Source organism: Stegostoma tigrinum, chromosome 6, assembly GCF_030684315.1.
Source record: "Stegostoma tigrinum isolate sSteTig4 chromosome 6, sSteTig4.hap1, whole genome shotgun sequence".
Lineage (NCBI taxonomy): Eukaryota > Metazoa > Chordata > Chondrichthyes > Orectolobiformes > Stegostomatidae > Stegostoma > Stegostoma tigrinum.
In genome coordinates, this window is record NC_081359.1 from 84791010 (window position 1) to 84817482 (window position 26473).

General features: G+C 38.5%; 1 protein-coding gene and 1 long non-coding RNA gene across 4 annotated transcripts in view; one reads left to right on the top strand and one right to left on the bottom strand.

The window, feature by feature from the left end:
* dclk1a (doublecortin-like kinase 1a) overlaps window positions 1–6319 on the bottom strand; it is a 336010-nt gene extending 329691 nt beyond the window's left edge. For 2 of the 3 annotated variants that reach the window (XM_048532918.2, XM_059646720.1), the window contains exons 1-2: window positions 5864–6319; window positions 5211–5592 (exon numbers count right to left, since the gene is read on the bottom strand). In XM_048532918.2, the coding sequence (XP_048388875.1) occupies window positions 5211–5580 (370 nt within the window). In that variant the 5' untranslated portion in view covers window positions 5581–5592; window positions 5864–6319. The remainder of the gene's footprint in view (window positions 1–5210; window positions 5593–5863) is intronic. The other variant, XM_048532917.2, reaches the window with a different exon arrangement.
* The window catches only part of LOC125453399 (uncharacterized), a 32524-nt gene continuing 10001 nt past the window's right edge, over window positions 3951–26473 (top strand). Inside the window, exons 1-2 of the long non-coding RNA XR_007247757.2 lie at window positions 3951–4175; window positions 7043–7106. This is a non-coding gene — a long non-coding RNA (uncharacterized LOC125453399). The remainder of the gene's footprint in view (window positions 4176–7042; window positions 7107–26473) is intronic.

The following is a 26473-nucleotide window of genomic DNA, read 5'->3' on the forward strand; positions in this document are numbered from 1 at the left end:
TGAGTCTGGAGTCACATGTAGGCCAGACAGGTAAGGATGGCAGTTTCCTTCACTCAAGGACATTAGTGAACCAGATGGGTTTTTCTGACAATGGATTCATGGTCATCATTAGGTTGTTAATTCCAGATATATATTGATTTCAAATTCCACCATCTGCCGTAGTGGGATTTGAACCTAATATAATGTTAGGCTTGAGAAGCTGAGGTTGTTCTCCTTGGACCGAAGATGATTCAAGGATGATTTCATAGTGGTGTACAAAATCATAACAAGTTTAGATAAGATAGGTGAGTGAAATCTACTGACAGTACAAGCACTGATTCAATGTTTTGGGTAAGTGATGTAGGGTGATAGGGAAATACATTATACTCTATAGTAGTAATTACTTAGAACTGTCTGCCTATGCTGACATTTGAAGCAAAGGGAAAGAACAATTTCAGAAGGTAATTGGACTGGTACATGAGGAAAATGAATTTACAAGACCAGGAGTATAAAGCAAGGGAACAGGACTGGTTAGATTGCATTACAGAGAACCAGTGTGGATTTGCTTGGCCAAATAGCTTCCTTCTGTGCCATAATGTTTCCACCACAGAACTTTTAATAATATTTCAGATAGTGACTCTCCATCAGTCAAAAATTGACACCTCAACTCTGTTTCTCTCTCCATAGATGCTACCCAGCCTACTTAATATTTCCATATTTCCAGCAACTTGCTTTTGGACTTCCCTTTCGTTCATTATTCCAACAGGCCGCCCTGCTTGAAAACTATTCCATTTCTAACTTTTCCTGTTCTAGTGAAATGCCATTGATATGAAACTCTTTCTCTCTCCACAAGTGCTGCCTTACCCATTGAATATTATCAGCACTTTTTGTTAATTATGAAGCCACAAGAAATTAGTGGCAACCTGTAATTCTTGGTAGTGAATTGTTCAGGAGTTTGGAAACAGGAAGTACAGAGATGTGTCATCAATTTAGACCAGTCACCAACAGATCTGTAACGAGGCCTTGGTTTGTCACTATTCCTTCATTCAAATTATTTATAAATATAGAGAGTGCAGCATCTAAATTTGCTGCTGAAACATAGGTAGCATATCAAATAGTGTAGATGGAAAGGAAAATGTTAAAGAAACTAATAAACTAACTGAGTGGGTAAAACTATGGCCAAATTACTTTAATATTGAAAGAGATTGATATATTTTGCTTTGGATCTAAGAAAGATATGTCAGAGTATTTTCTAAATGTTGAGAAGCTAGATATTGTGGATGGTCACCGAGATTGAGCAATCAAAATTACTAAAAATTAGTGAACAGGGGCAATAAGTAATTTAAAGGGCTAATCAAAAGTAGGTCTTTATTTCAAGAGGGCTGAACTGAAATGGGGTGAATACTATCTTAAAGCTGTAGAAAGCTCTGTTTAGTCCCATCTGGAATACTTCATTCAGTTCAGTTCACACACCACGGATCTATTCATAAAGGAGGTGGTGGAATGCAGAATCACCCAAATGATACTGGGCTAAAAGGTTAAATTATGAGAACTGGTTGCATTGACTCAGCTTGAATTGACTTAATACAGGAGATTGAGGAGAAGATGTTTAAAATGATCAAGGAGCTGTAAATTTAGATAGAAACTACTTACTACTGTACAAAAACTCTGATTGAGGCAACAGTCCCTTAAAAACTAGAGGTAATCTAATCAGGATCGATGCCAGAAAGCACTTCCTCACGCACATGGTACCAAAAATAGTTTAGTCTATTCAACACCAGCTCCATTGGCTTCATGCTCGTTTTTGCTAGATATCAAGTTTCCCCAACCCACTCCATCTGTCTATCTGAACCTGTTCATTCCTTTTAGTTTCAATATACATTTTGCCCCCTTAATCCTCCTTCCTGTTTGTAACAACAAATTTCTTTAGAATAAATTTGATCTAAAATCTGTGTATCTACTGAATTGTCTCAGTTCTCCTAAAGTAACTTCCTCCAGGTAGCTGTACCCAAAATGTTAACCACTCATATTGTGCCCCCAACCCAGATCTAAATCATTTAAGATTGATGGTTCCAAATTTTTCCTTTGGATTTACAAACATTTTCACAAACTATAAAGTATCCATAAGGATTACGTGGGTACTTGTAAATAGTAATTTCAATACAGCTACTTAGGGATACTGAATATTCATAATATTGTATGAAATACTCAGCTTTATCACCCTGTCCCATAATTAAAGTATTTTAAAGTTATGAGTATATGTAGTCCTCTAACATATGGAAAATTGAAGGCAACTTTATATTACTTTTTTTATTCATTCATGGGATGTGGGCATCGCTGACTGGGCCAGCACTCTTGTCTAGCCCTAGTTAGTCTTGAGAGTGTAATGATGAGCTGTCTTCTTGAATCATTTAGGGAGACTTATTGTCTTTTTGAATCATTTAGGGAGACTTTGAAGGAATTTCTTTATTTGAGTAGTTTTCATGCCATTGTTCTCAAATGTGAATCTCAACTATTACTTGAAGGAAATGCACTGACCAAACTTCCACAATGAAAACGATTAATAATGTTCAAACATTTCAGAATTGAAGATAAAGCTGGAGAAATGTAATGAATTGGCTGGGGGACAGACAGAATGGTAATAGATATGGCTAATTTTGGATGGGTGAGACAAGAATTGAGGAGACAAAAGGCTACTCAAAAGCTTGATGCATCTATACCTCTTATTTAGAAAAGCAAGGTAATGTGGTCAAATCGACAAATTATATTATGAGCGGGTTGGGCAGTAAAACTGCACTGACAATTCAAGTTACAGTTTGTGTCAGATTTATGAGAATAACAAGGGCAAATGAAAGATAAATAATTATATATCAGATAGAAAATGGCAAACTGCTCTGAAGTAGATAAGGATGAAGTTAGAGGGTCTGAGGAAGCTTAACGCCCAACTTCTCTAATTAATCAGGAAGAAAATCAAAATAGTTCTGAGGAAGGGTCACTGGGCCCAAAATGTTAACTCTGGCTTTTTCTTCATAGATGCTGCCAGATCTGCTGAGCTTTTCCAGGAACTTCTGTTTTTGTTCCTGATCTACAGCATCTGCAGTTCTTTCAGTTTTTATTTTGTCCAATTAATGCTGTGTGCAATGATCAACCAGTCCAGTAGAATATTGAATTATTAAATTGAACAGATGAATGACTGAGTTAGACAAATGGACCCTTCATTTCTATTGTCAACCTTCAAGACTTTTCTGAAAGAGTTACTCAATAATGTTCTAAGCCAGATTGACCGCAAAGGAGTGGATTAAATGTTTTCCATTGATTACACTTTATAATTAGTTATAGCAGATTTTTTTTAATTTAAAAAAATGACACCTCAATGAAAAACAATTTTGTATTTGCATTTCTCTTGGGGGGTAGTGGGTGAACAGGAAACCTCGGCCCCTACCATTCACATCTTTCCCACTAACCTGAAATGACCTTATGTTTTGTGAGGAATTATTTGACAGACTCTTTCCAGTCACTGCAGGACCCACAAAGGGTCACTTCTTGCTTTGAAATAGATAAACTCCTTCAACCATGAAGCTATCCTTGCTGAACCCCATTTAGCACAGCACAACACCAACAGTTGTCAATGGCAACAGCATCCCCAAGTATTCCAAATCGGGGTTAAGGGTGAGCTAAGGAGATGGATACTGTGCACTTTGGTTTGAATCATTGTTCTTTGTACCATGATTTTTTTTGTAGATTCAAGTTAAAGGAAATATCAGGTTTCCAGATCAATAAAAACCCATGTCTTACACAAACCCCTTTTAAGACTCCTTTCAATTAACCACACGAGCATCCATCAACATTTACCAAAGTTGCACGATTTTTAATCAATAAATTAATTGTTTCCCAAATAATTTACCCAAAAGGAATAGACTGAAATATGAATCTTTAGCAAAGCAAACCGGGAGCATTCGGTGTGTGGAGAGGGCTTGACTGAGAAGTAGAGCAAACCGCTTTTTCGGTGGTACAGCTCAACAATAATGCTGTAACACGCGTGATATGATGCCACCAATAATTACCCATCAATTCACGAATGACCCATTGAAAATTTTCTTCAATTAGAAGAATGTAGTTCCATACGATAACGGGTGAAAATTTGTGGCAACAGACACTTGAAGCTAAGTAAAGGAAAGCAAGCTGACTCCACCCAGGTATCTTCTTTGTGTCACTGCAGATATGCTGCACGTTCCTATATAGTGTCTTCGACATATTTATTTTATAATACTCATTCTGTCGAACTAAAGGTGCAAGTGTTGGTGTAAAAATGTTATTAGATGATTAACTGTTACCGCCGGGAGCTGTGAAAAATCACGTCGTCAGCAGATTGTATATGCATCCTAATATAATTGTAGCATCAGGGGAACGGGATAAAATTACCCTTATTCTATTTTCTGGCTTGTTTTATGATTTCCGTCTTTTAAACACTCAACCAATACACCCATAGTCCTACATTACTGTTATAATCGTAGTGCAATATAAATCGGAATATTAATACTCTTTACAGATTGTTAACATCAGCGGACCCTGCTTTAATTCCGGCAGTTCATTCCTCTTCTGTCGGTAACAGTGAACAAGGAATAAGAAATAAATGCCAATCGAAGGTTCAGAAATGTTCGAATCCCTTATTATGTAGAACAAAAGTCCAAAGCTGCAAAATAATGGGTGTGGGGAGAGGCTGGGTGAGGCTTTGGAAGAAATCTTGCTCCAGTTCATTGAAAGTTAGATCTGTTGTGGGAGAATCTACAAACAAGAAACGTCGCTGTTAAAAAGGAGTTTAAATTGTGATCCAATGCATGACACTACTGGCAGCTCGGCATTTCTCCTTCTCTCCCGTGAACTGTTTGTGGAATTAAATTTGGTCCAATTTTTAGAAAAAAAAGAGGGGGAACGAATCTTATTTGCTTTGACATTTTCATTAAGACGGTTTACTCTTTCAAATAATTATCAGCCTAAGGCATCCCAAGGAAGGAGTTTGCTCTGAACTGTGTTTGCCTGGGAAAAGGCTTTCTTTTTGTGTGTGTTTTGGAAGGGGAGAGGGTGCGGTAGCATTTTACTCTGTGATGCCCAGTTGCACACAGCAGCTGCTTACAGGATTAATCTGCGATCCAACGCAGCCATTGCTGCGGCCTCATCAATGAACTAAATGTGCATTTTATTTGCTGTTCGGTTTTGGTTTCAATACACACCTGCCACCAGCTCTTCGAGACTAGTGATTTTCTTGACGCCATCGATGCTGTAGAGGACCCTGACTCCCTGGGGCAAGTTGACGTTATCGGACAGAGTTCGGGTCAGGTCAGCCAGCAGAGCCTCGAACGAGCGGAAGCGGTCCTGGGACACCGCATACACGATACCCTTAAAGTAGCGGTCCCCATTGCGGTAAAAACGCACTTTCTTGGCTTTCTTCTCAGAGCTGAGGGTCTGCAGGGTGCGGGTCCGATAGAAGCTGCAGTGGGCGCTGTGTGTGGGGCTGGGTAAGCCGTTCAATCGGGACGCTCTGCCATACCTCATCCCCTTGTCTCGTTCATCAAAATGTTCAAACTCCAAATCCCTCTCCATATTTGATGTGATCTAGAATGATCATTTGTTAAAAGAGAGAAAGGAGACAAATATATGTGGCTTTAGAACTTATTGCAGTCCGTTAAACCGAGGCTGACTTACAACAAAGGGAATGTACTATTAAAAGCCTACACGTCCCATCACTGTCAGCATCAAATATGAAAAAAGCCCATCTCGAAATTATCAATTAAGAAAATGTTTATTAAGCAATACGCCTATCATAGCATGATTTGATCCCTGCTCGAAGTGGATTTGATTACAAGAAACGTAACATAATACATACCAAAATCTGCAGGTAAACGTGGATCCCGAGGCGCTTCTATTTCGAGGAGATTTTCTTCTTGTTATTTGTTTGGGCTGGCTGGAAGAGGCAGAGGACGAGATGCTGAACGCCTTTGTTGTGTCTCCGGACCTCTGTGTCTAGTCTGTATGTGTGTGTTACAGAGGGGGAAGAGAGACAGGGCTGCAGCTGCCGGATTCTGCTGTTCACTGTGATTTGCATTCGCCCGTCCCTCATTTAAATTCATCCTTCACACAGTCACATACTCGTTCAATACTCCCCAGAGAAACTGATAACCGATTGCAAGTACATCTTGCTTGGCCGGTTCATCATGTCAACGTCCGCTTGGTGAACAAACCCATTCATTTAAAGTTGTCTAATTTGTACCAGATCGAGGTTCTGGTCAGCAATGACCCTGCTATTTTTCTCCAGCGAATTTAAAGGGATGGCCAGGGCAGGAGATGCAAGATTCAAAAGTGTCACAAAAAAGTGCCACAAAAAGTGCATTGCAATATTGTAGTGTAGCAATACTAATCATATTAATTTATACCTTAGAGACTTCTTCACATTCTGATGATGAGTATGGATCTAAAGAGCCTGGTGTAATGGTTACAGTGCATCTTGCAGTTGAGAAACTGAAGAAAAGAAATCCAGAATTGGAAATAACATTCAATCCATATATAAGCTGTCCTGAACCTATACTTTATTTAAAACTAAACTTGGCTTATAACCATTACAGTGAAATGATTCTTCAAAACAATTCACTGGAAATCCTGAGGATGCCATCTTTTGGTTTCCACGCAGCTTTTTTTTAATTGAAAACAATTTGCAATACATTTCAATAATATTCGTTAAGTTATTGTATCATTAATATTGAACAATCACACAAATAATTACAATATATTCAAATTTCCATGTAGCCATGATATCTGTACATAATGTAGAACATTAGTTTAGCAGACCTTTGGAAGAATTATGCAGTGCTGTCTCCTGGGATAGTACAGAGAGTGACTGTGGTGTCATGATTTATTAAGCAATGGGAAAATCTAATGGTAATTAACACAGTATATTTAAAAAAAACAGAGTTATGTTGTGTTATGTTGTGTGATAAATAATGCCATCCTTGGGCCTTGTGACATTTTGAGAGCCTTGGTCTAATTGCCTTCTCTTTTGCATATTCAGGTGGAAGACATGGCCCTACAGTGGAGATACCACCAAACTGGAAAAGAATAAAAATGTAAAGCAAGTATGTAATTAGTTACTATGTATTCCAAGCCTGATTTTTAAAACCTTAATGTTTGTGGAAAGACAAAGGACTCAGGAAATTATGCTTCCAGCATTGACATGTTTCATCATTGTAATCAAGATACAGGAAAAATGATTTAAATCTCAAAAAAAAACACTTGGAAGTTTAGAAAAGAAGCACAGGTGGCAATGCAAAACACTGGCAGTTAAAATAGTGATAAAATACAGAAATAAAAAAAGCTGTAATTGGAAAATCATTCAAGAGATAGTACTTGCTTGCTAGACTATTTTTTTATGAAATGAAGTCACTCAAAACATTTTGCTAAATCTGAATGGGAGATACCTAAGTATTTAACTTTAGTAACACTTACACATTTATGAATTGGAAACAAACTGAGTGTGTAGGCACTTGACTGAGATTATCAAATGGTACACTAGCATTAGTCAGTTAACACAATGGTAAATCATGAGAGAATAGTGGGCAGCAGAGGAAGTATCAGTGACTAATACAAAGAACAGTACAGCACAGGAACAGGTTGTTGCGCTGACACATGATGCCTTTCTAAACTAAATATCCTTTGCCTCTTTGTGATCTGCATCCCTCTATTTCCCACCTATTCAAGTATCTGGCATATATGCCTCTTAACCATTGCTATTGTATCCACCTCCACTACCCGCTTTGGCAGCGCACTCCAGGAAGTTATCACGCCCCGTGTAAAAAATGTACCTCTCTCATTTCCTTTAAATGTACGCCCTTTTACCTTAAACCTGTGTCCCTCAGTAATTGATATTTCTATCCTGAGAAAAAGACTCTGACTATTCATTCTATCCATGCCACTGATAACTTTTAAACTTCTATCAAGTTATCCCTCATCCTTTGATGTTCAAGTGAAAACAAATCAATTTTGTCCAATCACTGTAATATGGAGAAGGATGAGACAAAGAAGATGAAGTCAGTTTCCAGTTGGAATTGAAATTGAGATTAGTAAGAAAATTTCAAAGCGTGAGGAACAAGAAGTACATGATACTATATTTCTATAAGGCAGAAGGCTAAATAATATCATATGTTTCAATCAGGCATAATTTCTATGTAGATCCTTTGAATATACGGTCACAGTCTGAGGTGGATAATCACACAAACATACGAAGTAGGAGCAGAAGTACGCAATGTGGTCCCTCCTGCATGCTCTGACATTAAACAAAGGAGGTGAGGAGGGAAGTAAAGACTTTTTTAATAGCTGACAAGACTGCACCTGTTGACTCACTACTGTATCTAATTCTACTGTCTTAAAGCCACTGCAGGCATGTATCAGGCCTGGAGGGTGCATCTCTCTCGTATAGAAATCAGGGTTTATCTTTAGGCTAAATTGGACCTCTTCACAAAAGCCCATCATTATACATGCCACTATCTTTTACTGAACAACCCTTGAAGCTGCTCATCTCTCTGTTTCAGAAGTTATCTCATCAGTTTCTCTATCTTTTGACGGTTCAATTCTCTAACTTGCTTCCAATTCACTTTCTACACCTTCATACTCTTACCAGTATCTCCCATATGTATCCAGGGATCTATTCCTTCAATGTTTCTCTGCAGTTGACTCCTCTCTTGAACAAGATTGTCCCTATTCACATTACTATTCTGAATAAGTTTCTACACAGGACTTGAACAAAGCTATCATGGATAATTTTCCTCTAAATCAAAATCATTTGTTACGCATTTGATCAGTTTTCCTGCCAAATGCAATGGTGTTAAGTGGCACTTAGCTCCTATAGTCAACTTGTTCCATCTCCATAGTCTTTCAGAATGTTTTCCTCTCTTGACTAATTCCCTTTCCTTTACATTTCTTACAATCAACATCCACCCTCATACAACTCCAGACACTCTAGCACATTTGCTCCATTCTGAAAAAGGGTAATTGGACTTGAAATGTTAACTCTGCTTTCTCTCCACAGGTGCCTGCTAGACCTGTTGAAATTCTCCAGTAATTTCTGTTTTCATTCCAGCACATTCCTTTAACATGAACCCTTTCCTTGTAACTGCACTCAGCTTTTAAGTTGTGATTTTTTTTAGTGTCAGCAATGTTGTTTGTGTCTGAAATCATTCCCCATTCATTATGATAATTCAGTTTCAGGAGAAGAGGACAAAGTTTCCCATTAACGTACATAACCACCCTTGATCTACCTCTCACATTAGGCTTGCCACCCCTAAGTAATATTCACTGGTAAGCCCATCAGCAGTCACTTTGAACCATACTTCCTCCTGGCCATTGCTTTATTTAATTTCTTAGCCTTTTCTCCTGTGGAACATCTACTCCTGAACTCCCAGAATTTCATTCTCCTAACTCAAAGTTCTTCGTCCTTTGGTTTGCTACCTGTGGCATCTCTGCCAATCTGTACATTTATTTTTTTTCAGCACGAAGCCAGACCACACATTATATACGACAACCCAATTGCACACCACAATAAATGGTCTGACTAGGCCAAGGTATAGCAGGCTTTCACATCAGAAATAAATCCCTGCGAGAAAAGACAACTTGAGACTGTTCAGGATCACTAGCAATTTATCCAGATCACCCTATCACACCCATTTCTGATCTACATATGGAGTTCACAAAATCCCTAGAGTGTGGAAGCAGGCCATTAAGCCCATTGACTCCACACCAATCCTCCAAACAGCATCCTACCTAGACCTACCCCCATACTCTTTCCCTGTAACCCTCCCCCAATATCCACACAGATCCCCAAGAGTGGGATCAAACCCAGATCCCCGGCAATATGAAGCAGCCACCACCATGCCACCCTCATAAAGCATGTCATAGAACCATTGGGTCATATAGCATGGAAACAGACCCTTTGGTCCGACGTGTCCATGCCAACCAGGTTTCCTAAAATAAACTTGTCTCATTTGCCCGCATTTGGCCCACATCCCTCTAAACCTTTCCTATACATGAACCTGTCCAAATGTCTTTTAAACATTGTAATTGTACCCACCTCTACCACTTCTGTAAAGCAGTTCATTCTATTTATGCACCACTGTCTGTGTGAAAATGTTGCCACTCAAGTCCTTTTCAAATATTTCCCTTCTCACCCACAACCTATGGCCTCTAGTTTTGCACACCCCTACAATGAGGAAAAGACCTTGGTTACTCACCCTATCTATGCCTTTGCATGACTTTGTAAACATCGGTCTCCTAAAACAGCTCAGCCTATCCAGTCTCTGCTTATAAATCAGACTCTCCAGTCCAAGTAACACCCTTGCAAATCCTTTCTGCACCCTTTCTAGTTTAATAACTTCCTCCCTATAGTAGAGCAACCAGAATTGTATGCAGTACTCAAACAGTAGCCTTACCAATGTCTTGTGCAGCTGCAAAATGATGTCCCAATTCATGTACTCAGCGCTCTGACCAATGAAGGCAAGCGTACCAAATGCCTTCTTTACCAACCTGTCTACCTGTGACCCGACTTTCAAGGAACTAAGTACCTGCACCCCTCAGTCGCTTTGTTCGACAACATTCCCAGGGCCCTGCCATTAAATGTGTAAGTCCTGCCCTGGTTTATCAGACCAAAATGCAACACCTCACATTTACCTAAATTAAACTTCACCTGCCAGTCCTCGGCCCAACAGCCCAGCTGATCCAGATCTTGTTGTTTTCTTAGATAATCTTCTTCACTGTCCACTACACCTCCAATTTTAGTTGTCTTCTGCAAACTACTAACTATGCCTTCTATATTCTCATCCAAATTGTTTATATAACTGGAAGTGATGCTTTCCAGATTCCCTTGAAAGCCCTAGGTTTTTCAGCCTGATGCATAAGCATAGGCTTAAACTGGCAATCACCAGTAGCATTACCACCAAGCAATAGGGTCAACCTACCTTTAGCACGTTTATGGTTTGGCATAGACTTCTCCTCCTTCGCAATGTACATTTGTTGGGACACCGTCTTTCAAAACAGCCTTGTGCCATCAATGTTGAATATTTAATCAGCACTATTCCCACCCCCTGCTGAATTATTTCAGCCAAATCATCAGGAAATTTACTGTTTGCATCAAGATCAGCACTAGCAGCTACCCCTTGCATTTTAATGTTGTGCAAATATACTCTTCCTTTAAATCTATTAAACCTACTTCAACTAGCAATGAAACCTTCCCTATCACTTTCACCATTACACTTAGACTTTAACTCTGTGTACAGTCTTTTTGAATTTTTGTTGAATAAACTTTTGGTCAAGCAGCATTAACGCTTATCCTCAAGACAAACAATTAACTGTATTTCTATTGCCATTTTCAGTCTACTCTTTTGTTTAATAGTTACTGTGTGTGTTTCCATTACCGAGTATATTTTACTCATTTAGCCTCCTCTGCCATGTCTCATCCCTTCCAAACTAATCTCCAACTTCAGTCCTAACTTGTATATAATCTGCAATCTTACTTTTTTTCAATGGACCTCATCAAGTTCCCTGAAATGTCTCAAAACACTTTAAAAACAGTGAAACACAAATGCTTACTGAAACTTTCAACCTCTTCTTTTCTTCATTCATTGCTTCCATTGCAACAGATAGCTGGTTTTTATGCAATTGATGGATTTGACATGGTAGACCATGACTGCCCTGTAAACCATTGTCAAGCTACTTATGATTATAACAACAGCTTGGATACAATTCACACATTATCAAATTGTTTCATGCTATACAGATTAGTGGTTTCAAGATTGCAAAACCTTTAAAAATCACAAAGCCAATCCTAGCCAATTCCATCTCTTTCACTCATAGCTTATCGAGATCAGTTACTTTAATATGAACAGTCACCATTCAGACTGGGGTTACTCAATCAAATAAAGAGAGTGATTGGTTTAAAAACTGGGCATCTTGCATTGATTGTGCACTGATCTACAACTCTAAACAAAAGGGATTCTTCTGCCTGGGACACTGGAGTCAAGATGCTTCACCTGACATCTACTGAATCACATCAATCAATAGTGACAGACATTCAACTAAAGAAACTGTTCTCAACAACTTTCCTTTGTATTAGACATTCATCATTACCCATGTTGGCTACTATCTATCAAAAACACAAGATAATTTTAACTGAACTTCAAGAAATTAAATATAGTCTTTATTTATATAGCTGGTGGAAAGAATACATTTTACTACTCTACCACATAACATTCTGAAAGAGAAAGTTGCAAACACTTAACAGACCCTCTTCAAAGCTGCACATGTCACCATTCCCCATGGCTTTCACCTGTTGTACACACCATACTGGTGTAGAGTGTGCAGTCATATTGAAACCGGAGAAGCAGTCTTTTGACCTGGGTATTGCAAACTCTCGGTGATGCTGCTCAGCAAACCAACTAGAAAGAATCAACTTCACAGATGTGCATTACTTGCCTGAGTTCATAAAAGATGCAGCCTCATCCTTCTATTGAATACTTGGGGACCTAATGTACACCTGCATGTACTTAAGCATCAGTAGCAACAAATGCTGTCGTCAGTTATCTATTAAAAGTGGCACATCACCTGCACCACCACCAACGGCAAAGTCTTCAAAATAAAGTACACAACTCATTTTGACTTTTGCTAATATGCCATAAAAATCTTTACACCATCTGACTCTGAGTCATGTGATATAAAGTCTGGTGCTACAACCAAAATAAATTGTGAATTTTTTTGAAGCATCTTGGTCCATACGTTTGTAAATAGACATTGCTTTTCTTTGTCAAATCTCGCCCTTGAAAGCCAAACTCCAGCAGTTATGGCACTGAGCAAAGATTATTGACCTAATTAAGCCTGGCAAGAATCTAGGCTATCATCTAATTAGTGTTTGTTGTAAGATCCTCAGGAAATTGGTCCTCCTGCATGTATCTCCCTTCATTGATGCCACGATCAAGCTTGTTTAACTATCTCTGCAGCACATAGGATTAAAAGTTGGCCACCACCATTTCCATTGAAAAATGTTTTCAGCAAAACCTCAAGATTAATGTTGCCTTCCCCAATCTTACATCAGCCTATGATACAAATTGATGTAATGGCCCAACCACACTGTACTCCTGCTTTAGTTGAATTGCTATTTCAGGACTAACATTTCAGAGCACACGTGGCCAATTGCTTCTTGAAGATAATAAATCAGTGGTGTACCTCAGGGTTGGTCCTTGCATTAATGGAGAAAACATTAAGGCAGAGATTTTACATTCCCCCATGGATGGTTTTGCACACGGACCAGCCTGTGGTATTCCCTGGATTGAATTCCCACCACCTATCGCTGAACCTGTCTGCAAGTTTATAGCTAGCCGGGCGAGACATAGGCCAGCCAGCCTGCCCTTTCCCCGGTTGAGGCCCATCAGTAAGCAATTATTGACCACTTACAGGCACTTCCCATCTGAACTTAACACAAAACTGGTGGGAAGAGTTCAAGGCCAAGGGAAAGCCTGGAAAGATGGTCCACCTGGATGTAAGACCATAAGAAATAGGAACATAAGTAAGCTGTTAGGCCCCTCGAGCCTGCTCTACTATTCAGTAGGATCATGGCTCACAATCCTCACATCCATTTTCTTGCTCTTTCCCTGTAACCCTTTATTCCCCTATTAAACAAGAGTCTATCTATCTCAGCCTTCAATATACACAAGAACTCTGCCCCCACAGCTCTCTGTGGCAAGGAGTTCCAGAGACTCTGATCCCTCGAAGAGAATAAATTTCTCCTCATCTGAGTCTTAAACTGGTCTCCCTTTATTTTGAGACTATGCCATCTGATCTTAGACTCTCCCATGAGTGGAAACATCCTCACAGCATTTACCCTGTCAAGCCCCTTAAAATCCTATATGCTTCCTATGTATTAGGTCAGAAGGAGGAGGTGCCTCCTCAACACACTCCTTTCAGCAAGGAGCACACCTCCACAGGATTTGCCAAACACACCCAATTGACCCATTCTCTCTCCATCAAAACTCCTATCCTTCTCTCCCTGTTTCCCTGGGCTCCACTCTCTGTGAGACTACCCCTACTTATCAGATTTTGTAGCCCCTTGTTCAACGCCTGAATATATATTGTAGTGAAATGATTTGACACTGTGGAAGTCAGTTTAATTGTCTTCTCCCCTTAAACATCCTTTCTGTTGTGATCAACTGTGAGAAATAGTTTTACTTACAGTTTCTCTGTAACCATGGTATAAATAACTTGTCTACTTTTTAAATTTTATTCAAAGTTTGATCTCTTAAAACATATGACAGATTTGTACACAATCTATTAATAAAACAGTATAAAACATTAACAAATGATGCACCCCTTGGGTTTTTAAGCACTGATGTTCCTTCTTACTGTATAGTACTTGCATCTAAACATCAAGTCATTCAGTGGCAAACGAAGTAAACTTCATTATCTTGCTTTATGGAGTGAACCTATAAATTAAGCCTAATTCCTATATGCATGAGTGAATTCCAGTGGGATACTAAAACTGCCAATTTTAAATGTGCAGAAGTTCTGCTGGCCTGTTACAAATTGTGAGGTTGATATGACTGTTAAGTTTTGCAACAGTCTTAATTGTAAGATGTTAAAGTCTTAAAGATCTCAAAGTCTTACATTAAGTAAGGTAAAAATGAAAGGTGTCAGGTGACCTCTTCTGAAGAACTGTCTGATCAGCTAAATACATTCTATGTTCACAAAGCAGAACAGAAAAACGGTACCAGAAAGTTTGGGGAAGATAGCACTTCGTGAAAGGGAGGAACTGAATGAAGTCAGTATTAGTTGGCAAATAGTGTTAAGGTAATTGATGGGATTGAAAGCCAATAAAAATTCAGGGCATGATAATCTACATCCCAGAGGTCTTAAGGAAGTGGTTCCAGAAACAGTGGATGCACGGATGGTCAACTTCCAAGATTCTATAGATTCCGAAACAGTTCTTACAGATTTGAGTGTGGCTAATGTGACCCCACTGTTTAAGAAAGGAGGCAGAGATAAAATTAAGAATTACAGACCAGTTGACCTGACATTGGAAGTGGGAAAATGCTAGTCCATTAGTAATGATTTAATAGCTGAGCGCAATATTGGCAGGATGTGACAGGGTCAGTATGAATTTATGAAAGGGAAATTATGCTTGACAAATCTACTGGAATTCTTCAGAATGAAAGGGTGCCGGTGGATGTGGTTTATTTGGATTTTCAGAAGGTTTACAACAAAGTCCCACCTAAGAGATTGCGTATAAAATTAAATGGGATTGAGGGATAAAAAACTGATGAGCAGACAGAAAACAAAGAGTAGGAATAAACTTTCTTTTTGAATGACAGACAGTGACTAGTGGGGTACCGCAGGGATCAGTGCTAGAACCCAAGCTATTCACCATATGTGTATATAACATAGAAGAATGATTTAGCTGAGGGAAACAAATGTAATATCTTTACATTTGCAGGTGACACAAAGCTGAGTGGGAGGGTGAGCTTTGAGGATGCCAAAATGTTTCAGTGAGGCTTGGACAAATGGAGTGAGTGGGAAAATGCATGGCAGATGCAATTTCATGTGGATAAATGTGAGGTTACCCACTTCAGGTGCAAAAACAGGAAGGCAGTTTATTATCTGAATGGTTATAAATTGAGAGAGGGGTATGTTCAACGAGACTCCAGTGGTCATGTAAACGAATCACTGAAGGTAAGCATGCAAGTGCAGCAGGTAGTCAATGTGGCAAATGATACAGTGGCCTTTGTAGCAAGAGGATTTGAGTACAAGAACAGGGATGTCAGGCTGTAATCATACGGGAACAAAAACAGAAGTTGCTGGAAAAGTTCAGCAGGTCTGGCAGCATCTGTGAAGAAAAAAAATCAAAGTTAACATTTCAGGTCCAGTGACCCTTCATCAGAACAGATATGATTTTTTTTCTTCACAGATGCTGCCAGACCTGCTGAGCTTTTCCAGCAACTTCTGTTTTTGTTCCTGACTTACAGCATCCATGGCTGTTTGTTTCTGGTGTAATTTTACAGGGACTTGATGAGACCACATCTGAATGATGGGCGATTGAAGTGAGTTTAAAATTTTATCCCGATAAACAGGAGCAGTAGTTTTAGCCAGTAATGGGGTGACAGAAGTATTACTTTACAGTCATGGCTTTATTAGTTAAATCACTTGATATAAAAATAACAGCTGATTGATATTTCTAAACTTCAAACATAATGAGTTAAATAAAAATTTAATAAAGATGGCAGGAAAAGTGATGTTTTGCAAGTGCTGCATGTCAGTGGACAAAGCAATCATTTCTGCAGTAAATGTTTGAACTTTGAGGAACTTCAGCTCAGTTAATCAGTGGAACTTTGACCCTTTCATTCTGAATGGAGAAGGATGGCTGAGCTTATTTCCAGGAGGCAATTAAACCCCCTTCAGCTAGATGCCTCTGATTTGGCTGGTCCTCAGTGAGAGGAGAAGGTGATTGTGTGTGAGAGAGGTGTGGAAACACACATGATAGCTGTAGAGGAAACTGAGACCTGCAATTTTCCAAATGGTTTGAAGTGTTTACAGCTTGTGTAGTTGAGAGCAAAGATACTCAGAGGATACATAAACTGACCACAGCATTGTCGGGCAGGGTGCCATTCAAATTGATGGAGGGAAAATGATTGTGCTTCTAGGAAGGAATAACATTGCTGGACATAGATACCTGAGATTGTGAGTTATAAAGGCTGTGTTGCCTAACTAATGCCAGGGCTAATGATATTTCCTCTCGACTGAACACAAATTTCGAGAGAAAAGGGAACATATATAGAACATAGAACATTACAGCACAGTAGAATCCAGTCGTTGTGTTCCATGTTGATACCAACTACATTGGTAAGACTGAGAAGGTTCCACATAGGAGACTGAGCAGTTGGATGCTAGATTAGATTAGATTAGATTCCCTGCAGTGTGGAAACAGGCCCTTCAGCCCAACAAGTCCACACCGCCCCCTTGGAGCATCCCACCCAGACACATCCCCCATAACCCACACACCCCTGAACACTACGGGCAATTTAGCACGGCCAATCCACCTAGACTGCACATCTTTGGACTGTGGGAGGAAACCGGAGCACCCGGAGGAAACCCACGCAGACACCGGGAGCATGTGCAAACTCTACACACACAGTCGCCCGAGGCCGGAATTGAACCCGGGTCCCTGGCGCTGTGAGGCTGCAGTGCTAACCACTGAACCACCGTGCCGCCCCTAAATCAAAAAGAAAAACCACAAAGCCAATTATCTCTGGATAACCTTTTAAACTATGTGTAAATTGGCATAGGGTGGATAAGATCGCATGGTCGAACGCTGGGCATAAAAACTGGTGTGTGAAAAAAGTGTGTTGATTCATCGGAAACCAAAGCTTTGGAAACAGGGAACTGCAGCAATGGGATGGTCTCCATCTGAATAATGCTGGGACTAGTGCCCTGATGATTCATGTTATTAGCCTACAAAAGAACGGAATAGTGGGGGATGTTCATCTGCGGGAAGAATTGGAAAGGACAAGGCAATAGTCCAGGGTATCAAGATGGATATTGAGAACCAGAATGTGGAATGAAGGACAGAAAATCAAACACATCAGTGTAGCAGCCAAAATAGTTTTATGAGGGCAATTTGCTGCCCAGTTCACTCCAAAATAAGTGACGGCCTCACTATTACTTTTACCACATTACTCCTCCTGCAGAACGTCAACAGCATAAACATGTCGCAGTCAGCTTACCTATAACTGTGTAATGGTCTGCAGGGGTTAGTACTGAGGAACGTCATAAACACCGCCCACTATGATGATGTCACAAGCACTTGTAGGCAGAACAGCATAGGATTTTGAAATAGTGACCCTAACATTTTGTCTTCCTCCTAATTGACCATTTTATGAGGAGAGGTTGACTTGGTTGGGCTTGTACTTATTGAATTTAGAAGAATGAGAGGAGACCTTATTCAAACATGCAAAGTTCTTAGGGGACCAGACAGGGTAGATATGGAAATGTAGTTTCCCCTTGTGAGAAAGTCTATGACCAGATGACATAAATGGAGGAAGTATTGTGGTAATATTGCTAGACTAATAATCCAGAGACCCAGGATAATCTTCTGGGTCAGGGTTTGAATGCCACCAAGGCAGAATTGAAATTTGAATTCAATAAAAATCTGGAATTAAAAGCTAACCTAGTGGTGACTATGTAAACATTGTCAATTGTCATTAAAAAAAAATCTGGTTCATTAATGTCCTTTGTGGAAGGAAATCCTCTATCCTCTCCTGGTTTGGCCTACATGTGATTCCAGGCCCACAGCAAAGTGGTTGACTGTTAAATGCCCAGAGGGAAGTTAGGGATGGATAATAAATGCTGTTCTAGCCAGTAACACCTGTATCCTGTAAATAAATTTATTAAAATCTCTGAATAAGAGGTCACACATTAAAGGCAGCGATGAGAAGGAATTTCTTCTCTCAGTGAATTCTTTACCACAGATGGCTATCATCTTTGTGTTGTTAAGTATATTCAAAACTGATTTAGACAGATTTTTAACCAGTAAAGGAGTCAAATGTTATAGGGTAAGGGCAGGAAAGTGAAGTTGAAGATTATGAGAACAGCCAGGATTTTACTGAATGACACGGCAGACTCAATGGGCTGAATGGCCTTTGTCTGCTTCTCTGACTTATGACTTATGGTCTTACAGTTTTATACCCATGTAATCTGTAATAAGTTGCTAACATGTAATATACCATATCTCATTGACTACATTAGACACTTTCAGTTACAGCAGCAAGTGATTATTCTATACCAAATGAGACCAAGTAGACCCTGTGGTCCTACTCTTACAGGATTGTGACAGCAACTTTCATCAGGAGTAATAGTTCATACAGTGAAGTGAGCTGGTATGCCTGCACACTATGATAGGAACAGTGCAGTTTTGATTTGACTGCACATATAACGCATGGTGAGCAGTGGTATAAGATCTTCAGGCTCAGCTTGAAGTTATCACTCACACAGCACAGTCAATAGCAGGAAAGAGCTGAAGATTTAAGATTCCTAAAGAAAAAGGCCTTGAGACAATTCTCAATAAGAAGAATACTTTAGTGAATGGTAAAGAAATTCCAGACCTCTTAACAGAGGCACAGTAACAGGAGAGTTAGCAGTTCCCTGGATAAGGAGAATTAATAACTCCAAAGCAGATGCCAACTGCATCCCAAGACAATGGTCTATCTGAGTAAACCACAGTGGTGGGTAAACAGACTTAAGAAGATTTGTGAGTAAATCCTCAAATTCCTATTGGTCTGGGGAAACTTTTAGAAAGTGCCATCATCTTGGCTGGAGATGCAAGCAGTTAAAAAATTACTTCACTTAATTTGAGTATCACTACCAACAGTGAGTTGCCACCACAAGACATGGAAGTAAAGGACCATAAAAAAGATCTTAAATTGAGATCACAAACCTTGGAATGGCATAAGCCAAATAATTAAACAGGGATAATTTCATACAATTGTGAATAAAGCAGTAATTATGTATTGAAGACACAACAGACTTCATACAATAAAGCCTCCAAAATAGAATCCCTTGGAATTGATTGTGTTTAGATAGGAAATTTATTTCATTCTGTCGGTAACATGGGAACTGATGATTATACTGAATTGGTACAAATTGAGCCAATTGATGAATGTATGACTAATGTAACTTGGAATGCCATGCAGCTTGATGAACAAATAGCCAGGACAGATTCAAGTCTGATGCAAGTTGAAGCAGAGCATTTGACTTTTTTTTTCCCCAGGAAGAAACTTCAGCCTCTGTGACAGAGGTCTTGCCAAGCCAGTGGCAATCTTTCAATAACAGAACTGAGAAAGTAAACATGTTGGTTTCATCTGCAGTGCAATTGCTGAGGGCAAATGGGAGCATCCAAACCAATCAACATGTTGAAATGAAAGGCTTACATGCTTCGGCACACACAGTAATTGAGAACAAAACTCAGCTGACACAAATTGAAGATGTAGTGCCTATAATCCATGTAAGCGACCACTGAGCAGGGACAAACAATGTTCAATGGTTCAAGATACTTCAAAGAAAAAATGCCTGTTTCATCTAGAAAACATCTTCTATGAAGAAACTCCAAGAGATTAACAGCCTTTCAATCTAAAGGAATCTTCAGACATCAAATTGTCAAGAGAATCAAAGACAACAGACTTCTGCCAGCAAATTATCAGTCATCAAAGTCCAAACACAATGCATGCCAAGCGAACAGTGCAACATCCAGGACACATGAATTTGTAAAGTCAGAAACATTAGATGGCATAGTGATAAATGTAGCTATCTACACAAATGCATAATATTAATAATGAGAACAAAATCTTGTAGGCAGACGTACACAGGTCTAAAATGGCTAATACTGAGAATGTCATAAGCGCTAGCTACTATGTCATATGGACTCATGGGCAGATTAGTGTAAGATCTTAAAGGGGTAAGACCTCACATCTCATCCCCTTCAAAGTCTCTAATAGTGCTGATCACATCGATATCACCCGTACCTAGTTGCTAACTGCAGTAAACTATATCTTATTAATTACAAGAGACTTCTAGTTTGTCCAGGAAATAGATTTCTTTGACCACAGTTAACCAAGTAGGTGCTGGTATTTTCCTACACTTAAAGAAGTTTGCAGTGACCTTTATCATGAGCAACTGCTCATATGGGGATGTAAGCAGTCATGTCCTAATAAGTTTCATACCTTGCCAACTTTGACTCTTCCTGCTGAATTATGAATTGGAGAAACAACAATCAAAATATATCAGATCTCAGAAAATTAAAAGAGTAACAAAGAAGTCCAGAAACATTCAGCAAGTTAGGAAACATCTGTGCAGCAAGGAAAATGGGATTGACATTTCAGATTTGTAATTCCACATTCCTACCTTTCAGGCTGGAGGACCTGCTAAGCGTTTCCAGCATTTTCCATAGTTAATCAAGGAATTCCTTTTTGAATGGTCCAGTTAGCAGTAGTTGATGTCTATAATGGAAAAATTACTACCTACGTTTAGTTGATGATTTCTTTAGGTTGTGATCATGTTCATTGGTTTCTCTAACCTGATTTCTGACAGAATATTCTCTTGCAGCCATGTTTTCAATTAAATGTATTATTTTCAAAGCTTCATTATATGTACTTACATTTTCTTTTATCGAGGTAAATAGGTTTAGTTCCTCTTCACTACGTTTGATGTTTCATTATTCTTTTCGTTAATTTAGCAGATAAAATAAATTGTCATTGCACAAAAATCAAATGTTCAATATTTTCATTCGTAAATGTGCTAAGGAACAGTGCTTGAACAAACCAATCAGCAGACCAAGCATTATCTAATCACCATCCCTTACTAAAGTGCTTTGTTCAGTTTCTAAATTTGTATGTGAGAGATTCAAAACCCACAATGGAATGATCTCAATGAAGCATGTTCAAAAATATGTTCTCTACTTCCTTCCAGGAAACAAACCTAAAGATAAAGTTTACCTTATGATTAATCAACAAAGACAGAACGATCAGAATATTTGAAGCAGGATTTAATTGTGTTCAAGTCCTTAAAATTTCTTGAAAAAATTCAGCATGCTATACCCATATCAAACCTGTCAAACACTGGAATATTGCCAAAACAGACTAAGTTCAAATTATGCTTCTTCACCATGGTCGCAATGGAAACTGAAAGACCCTTTTTGTTTTAAATTAACTTACAGCTTATTAATGAACTTTAATTGGATCACAGCTGTTCTTCTGAGTCGAAGGGTCAATAACAAGGGGTGAAAGACAAGAGGGAATTTGAGGAATTTCTTTTCACCCACAGGGTAGGGGTGGGGGGGAATCTGGCATGCATTGCCTGGGAGGGGTAGTTTAAGTGGGTAATCTCACAACCTTTAAAAAGTAATTATATGAGCACTTGAAATGTTATAACATTCAAGGCTATGGGCCCAGTGCTGGAAAGCGGGATAAAAGTAGATTTAGTGTACCTTTGGTGTTGAAGGTGGGCAAATAGGCTTCTTCTCCATCGTATGATTCTGTGATTTTATGGATAGGAAAGAAGCAAATTTTACAGGAGATCTTCCTCAGGAGGATATATTTCCATCTAATTGTCTATATTTATCATTGTTTTAAGATTAAAAGCTCTGAAAATTTGTTGTCATTTACAAAGAGGTCACCTAAAGCTTAGTCAGCCAATCTGTGTTCAAAATTTTGTCAAGAAAGAAAAACAAAGAACTGCAGATACTGGAAGTCAGAAACGAAAACATAAATTGCTGGGAAAACTCAACAAGTCATGCATCATTTGTGGAGAGAAAGCAGAGTCAATGCTTTGGGTCCAGTGACTATTCTTCAGAGCTGGATTTCAAAATTCAAAATTTTGTCCTTGCCTTAAAAATTTTGACCATCTTATCAGGGAAAAGATGATTGTATCATTTCAATATGGTACTAATCTCATGTTGAGGTAACTGCAGTGCTTTAGTTTCTGTTCCATTTCTTTTGCAGAGTGGAGATTCATAGGAAAAGTTCACTAAATGCTAACTGCACATGAAATTCCAGTGATATTACCACCAAAGTAACTTAGACACCTGGCAAATATTCGAACAGAACTCCAAAGCAATTCTGACGAACACAGCTTATCCTTGGACTGTACATTTATAGTCATCTTGACTCAACATTCAGTTCAACAATTTGAGATTGTAATTTCTATTCTGTATTGTTTCATTTATTTTCTCTCCTATCAATCTTATTTCCTTTTTGTTTTGTTTTTGTGTGCCAGATATTCAGAACCTTGCCATTTCTAATTTCTTTAGACATATTTATTTTCTTTACTTGTCCCATTACTAATCTGTTTGGACTAACAGCATGAACCCTTTATTTTCATTTTGTCTTTCCTGCTCTCCACCTATTTCCAACTTTTCCAACTATTTTTTTCCCACCCACTCCCCATTCACTTGTTCAAAATGGAGAATTCTAAATCCAATTTATCTTTAATTGTAACAGTCAGGATCTGACTAAATATGAAACCAGTCTGCACACAAGTGTTTTTAGACAAGTATCACCAATTTAGTAAGTTATCAAAACAAGTATGACAGAAACAACACTGAACCACGCAGTGGGCTGTCAATTGGTGGGTTGCTGTCTTCTTCCCACACATAACAACTATAAAAACAGGCCTTTCTAATCCTTTCCAAACCACAATCCTCGGCCTTATCCAAAATGCCTCTAAAGCCTGACTGGTTGCATGATTAGATTCATTGGCTAAGTGATGCATGCACAATGTATGACTAGCCAATGGTCAACTTTGGATTGCCTGGGTTGTGCATAACCAATGTCAGATTAGCCCCTTTAAAAGTAATGGTTATTTTAGTAACTTCATTTCCAACTGTGAGTTTTTTCATACGTCAGTCAGCTTATGAGACCAACCTTTTGTGAAAAGCTTGTTCCTCTTTACATACGAATATTAATTTATATGTTAACATAGATTTACCTGTTCCCTAGACCTGTACCAGGATAAGGTGGCACGTTAAGCAATTTGTGTGTCAGTTTGGTGCATGTAGTGTCACCTTTCAGCAATTAACTGTCATCCTGAATATTCCAAATGGTATCCCTAAAAGGATCAAAACAGCTACAAGACCACAGAACTCTCTGAGCTAATTCTAATGTTATACAAACATAAACCTGCCCAAAGGTGTGTTACATACTCTGTAACAAACTAAGCCATTTTAAAACAAAAGGTGTGTATTTAACTACAAGTTGTCCTTGCTCCAAAAATCTAAGTTTACATTAGGCTAAGCCTTTAAACAATAGAACTATAAATCTTGCTTTTGACCTGAATTAAATAGTTTCTTTGTTACAGAAACATTTTTAACAAATAACCACACTCAAATAGTATATAATGTAATTCCTCACTCGCTCAATCAAGTCAAAATTATTACTTATTGAAAAACGACTTAATCTTCCAAAAATCTATTACATTTCTAACTTTGCCTGGTTCTGATGCAAGGTCACAGACATGAAATATTAACTCTGTTTATCTCTCCACCGATTCTGCCAGACTTTTTCCTGTACTTTAGATGTTTACTTTAGATGTCAAGCATCCACAGTGTTTTGATTTTGTGTCCAGGTAGAACTAGCTCGTCTGTGCAGTAGTACCAGAAAATAAAAGAACTTGCATGAATGTAACATCTTTCCAAAAACTAAGGTAGATCCAAGATAACAAAGTGTGAAGGTGGATGAACACAGCAGGCCAAGCAGCATCTCAGGAGCACAAAAGCTCTCTGATGAAGGGTCTAGGCCCGAAAAGTCAGCTTTTGTGCTCCTGAGATGCTGCTTGGCCTGCTGTGTTCATCCAGCTTCACACCTTATTATCTTGGATTCTCCAGCAAGTGCAGTTCCCATTATCACTAAGGTACAGCCAGAATGTTTTTGCAGCAAATTAAGTACTTTCAAATGTGGTCATTGGTGGTAACATAGGAACAATTTGTGCAGATCTTAAATCAACAGAACAGACCTGTGGAGCTGAATTGGTGACTCCTATTCTATATTCCCACAAAACAATTTAGTGATGTTATTGAAGGGATAAATATTGAGCAAGATGTTGCCTGTCTTCTTCAAATAAGGAACAACAAAGTAGTTTAATAAACTGGTGTAGAGGACGGTTTTAACTCATCTATAGATTTCTGAATACAGCAAGCATTTTAAATTAATAAAACTATAAGATTATTACAAAAAATATTTGAACAGAATTTTAGTAAATCAGCTGAAATTTTGCAATAGATGAAAACAACTACTTTTAAAAGAGACTTTAATTAAAACATTTTCCTGTATATTTTCACTGTTGTTAGAAACATCAACATTTATAGAAGTAAAATGAGCCAAAATCAAGAAAGACAGAAGATATTCTAGGTTAAAAGTTATTTAATTGACATTACATTTCCCTCATCTGCAAAATGTGCTGTTGCCCTACTCCTCTTATTTTAACGTGTTTATAAAATGGGCCACTGAGAGTTTTTGGTCAAGACAATACGTAAAGTCAACGATAACAAAGTGTGGGGCTGGATGAACACAGCAGGCCAAGCAGCTCAGGAGCAAGCCTCAGGAGCACAAAAGCTGACATTTCGGGCCTAGACCCTTCATCAGAGAGCAATAAAGTCAACTCCCATTTTCTTTTAACTGAAGTTATATTTAATTTGGCTACTTATTAAGAAATCTCAGAATCAAGTGCTGAAAAAAAATTCAAACTATATTGCCTGTTGTAACCAAATATCAGACACTTCAGGTAAACCAGTATCAGCCTGTGGCCTAATTTAGCTATTGCCCAATTAATGGTGAAATCTGATCAGGACTTAACCAACAGCGGTCTGTTACTAGAAGGGGGTTGTCTCCAGGATTTAATCCTTACGCAGTGTCACTCTTCAAAGTTCTGCTGTTCAGTTGTTCTAGTGTTCAGTTCCTATACAAATTTCTGTCCTTCGGTCTCTGAGGTGATACATCAATGATTTTTTTTTAAAAGGTCCTTCCATCCAAATTATTGCAACTCTGCAGTAACTTACCTATCATTGTAATTTATTTGTTCCGTTACATTTGGTTTTAACTGTTTGATGACACAGCTTTCCTGTAGTTAGCTCCTTAAATTCTTCTGCTGGGCTACCCACCTTGTCCTTTGTGGCAAAAAAACATCCAGGTTTTCTAGCAGGCGTCAGAACAATATTGTTTACGTATTCTCACCAAAACATGGCTAAATGCTTGAGTCTCTATGTAACGGCTTGTCTTCGTTCCTTTACAGTTTCTTCCAAACAGAGTCATTCCTGTATGTAATAGTTTATCTTCTGTTGATTCATTCAACATTCCATGAACATTATTAAAGTTCTGGAAGTCTGTAATATCATGGTTCCACCTCTTTGTTCATTATTTTTAATATGACGAACAAACATTAGTAACTGGCCATTTCCAACCACGTTGGCTCATAACTAAATTTAGTCACTACACCATGTCTAATTTAAAAGAATCATTTCAATACACGGTAGAGATATATGCAAACCAGTATTCAATAAATGAAATACAGAATAATGATCGGCACATAAATCATAACAATAATAAAGATGCACAAAGACATATAGATGCATAAAATAAAACTGGGGCAATAAACATGCATTATGCTTCACACTGAAGATTTAGGATTATCATGTCTTAACAGAGCTACTTGGTGTGAAATAATGCAAACCCACACAACTGTAACTGCATTATTTCCTCAATTCCAGTTGTCATTCCACCAAGAATGATCCTTAGTATTTTTAATATGTCTTGATTCTCTTACTATTCTGCTGAACTTTAATTTGTGTGCCTTTCTCAAAATCCCTTTTCCAGTAAGACATAACCATTTTGCCATCTAATCAAAAGTCACAGATTTTCTACTTCTAATGTTAACC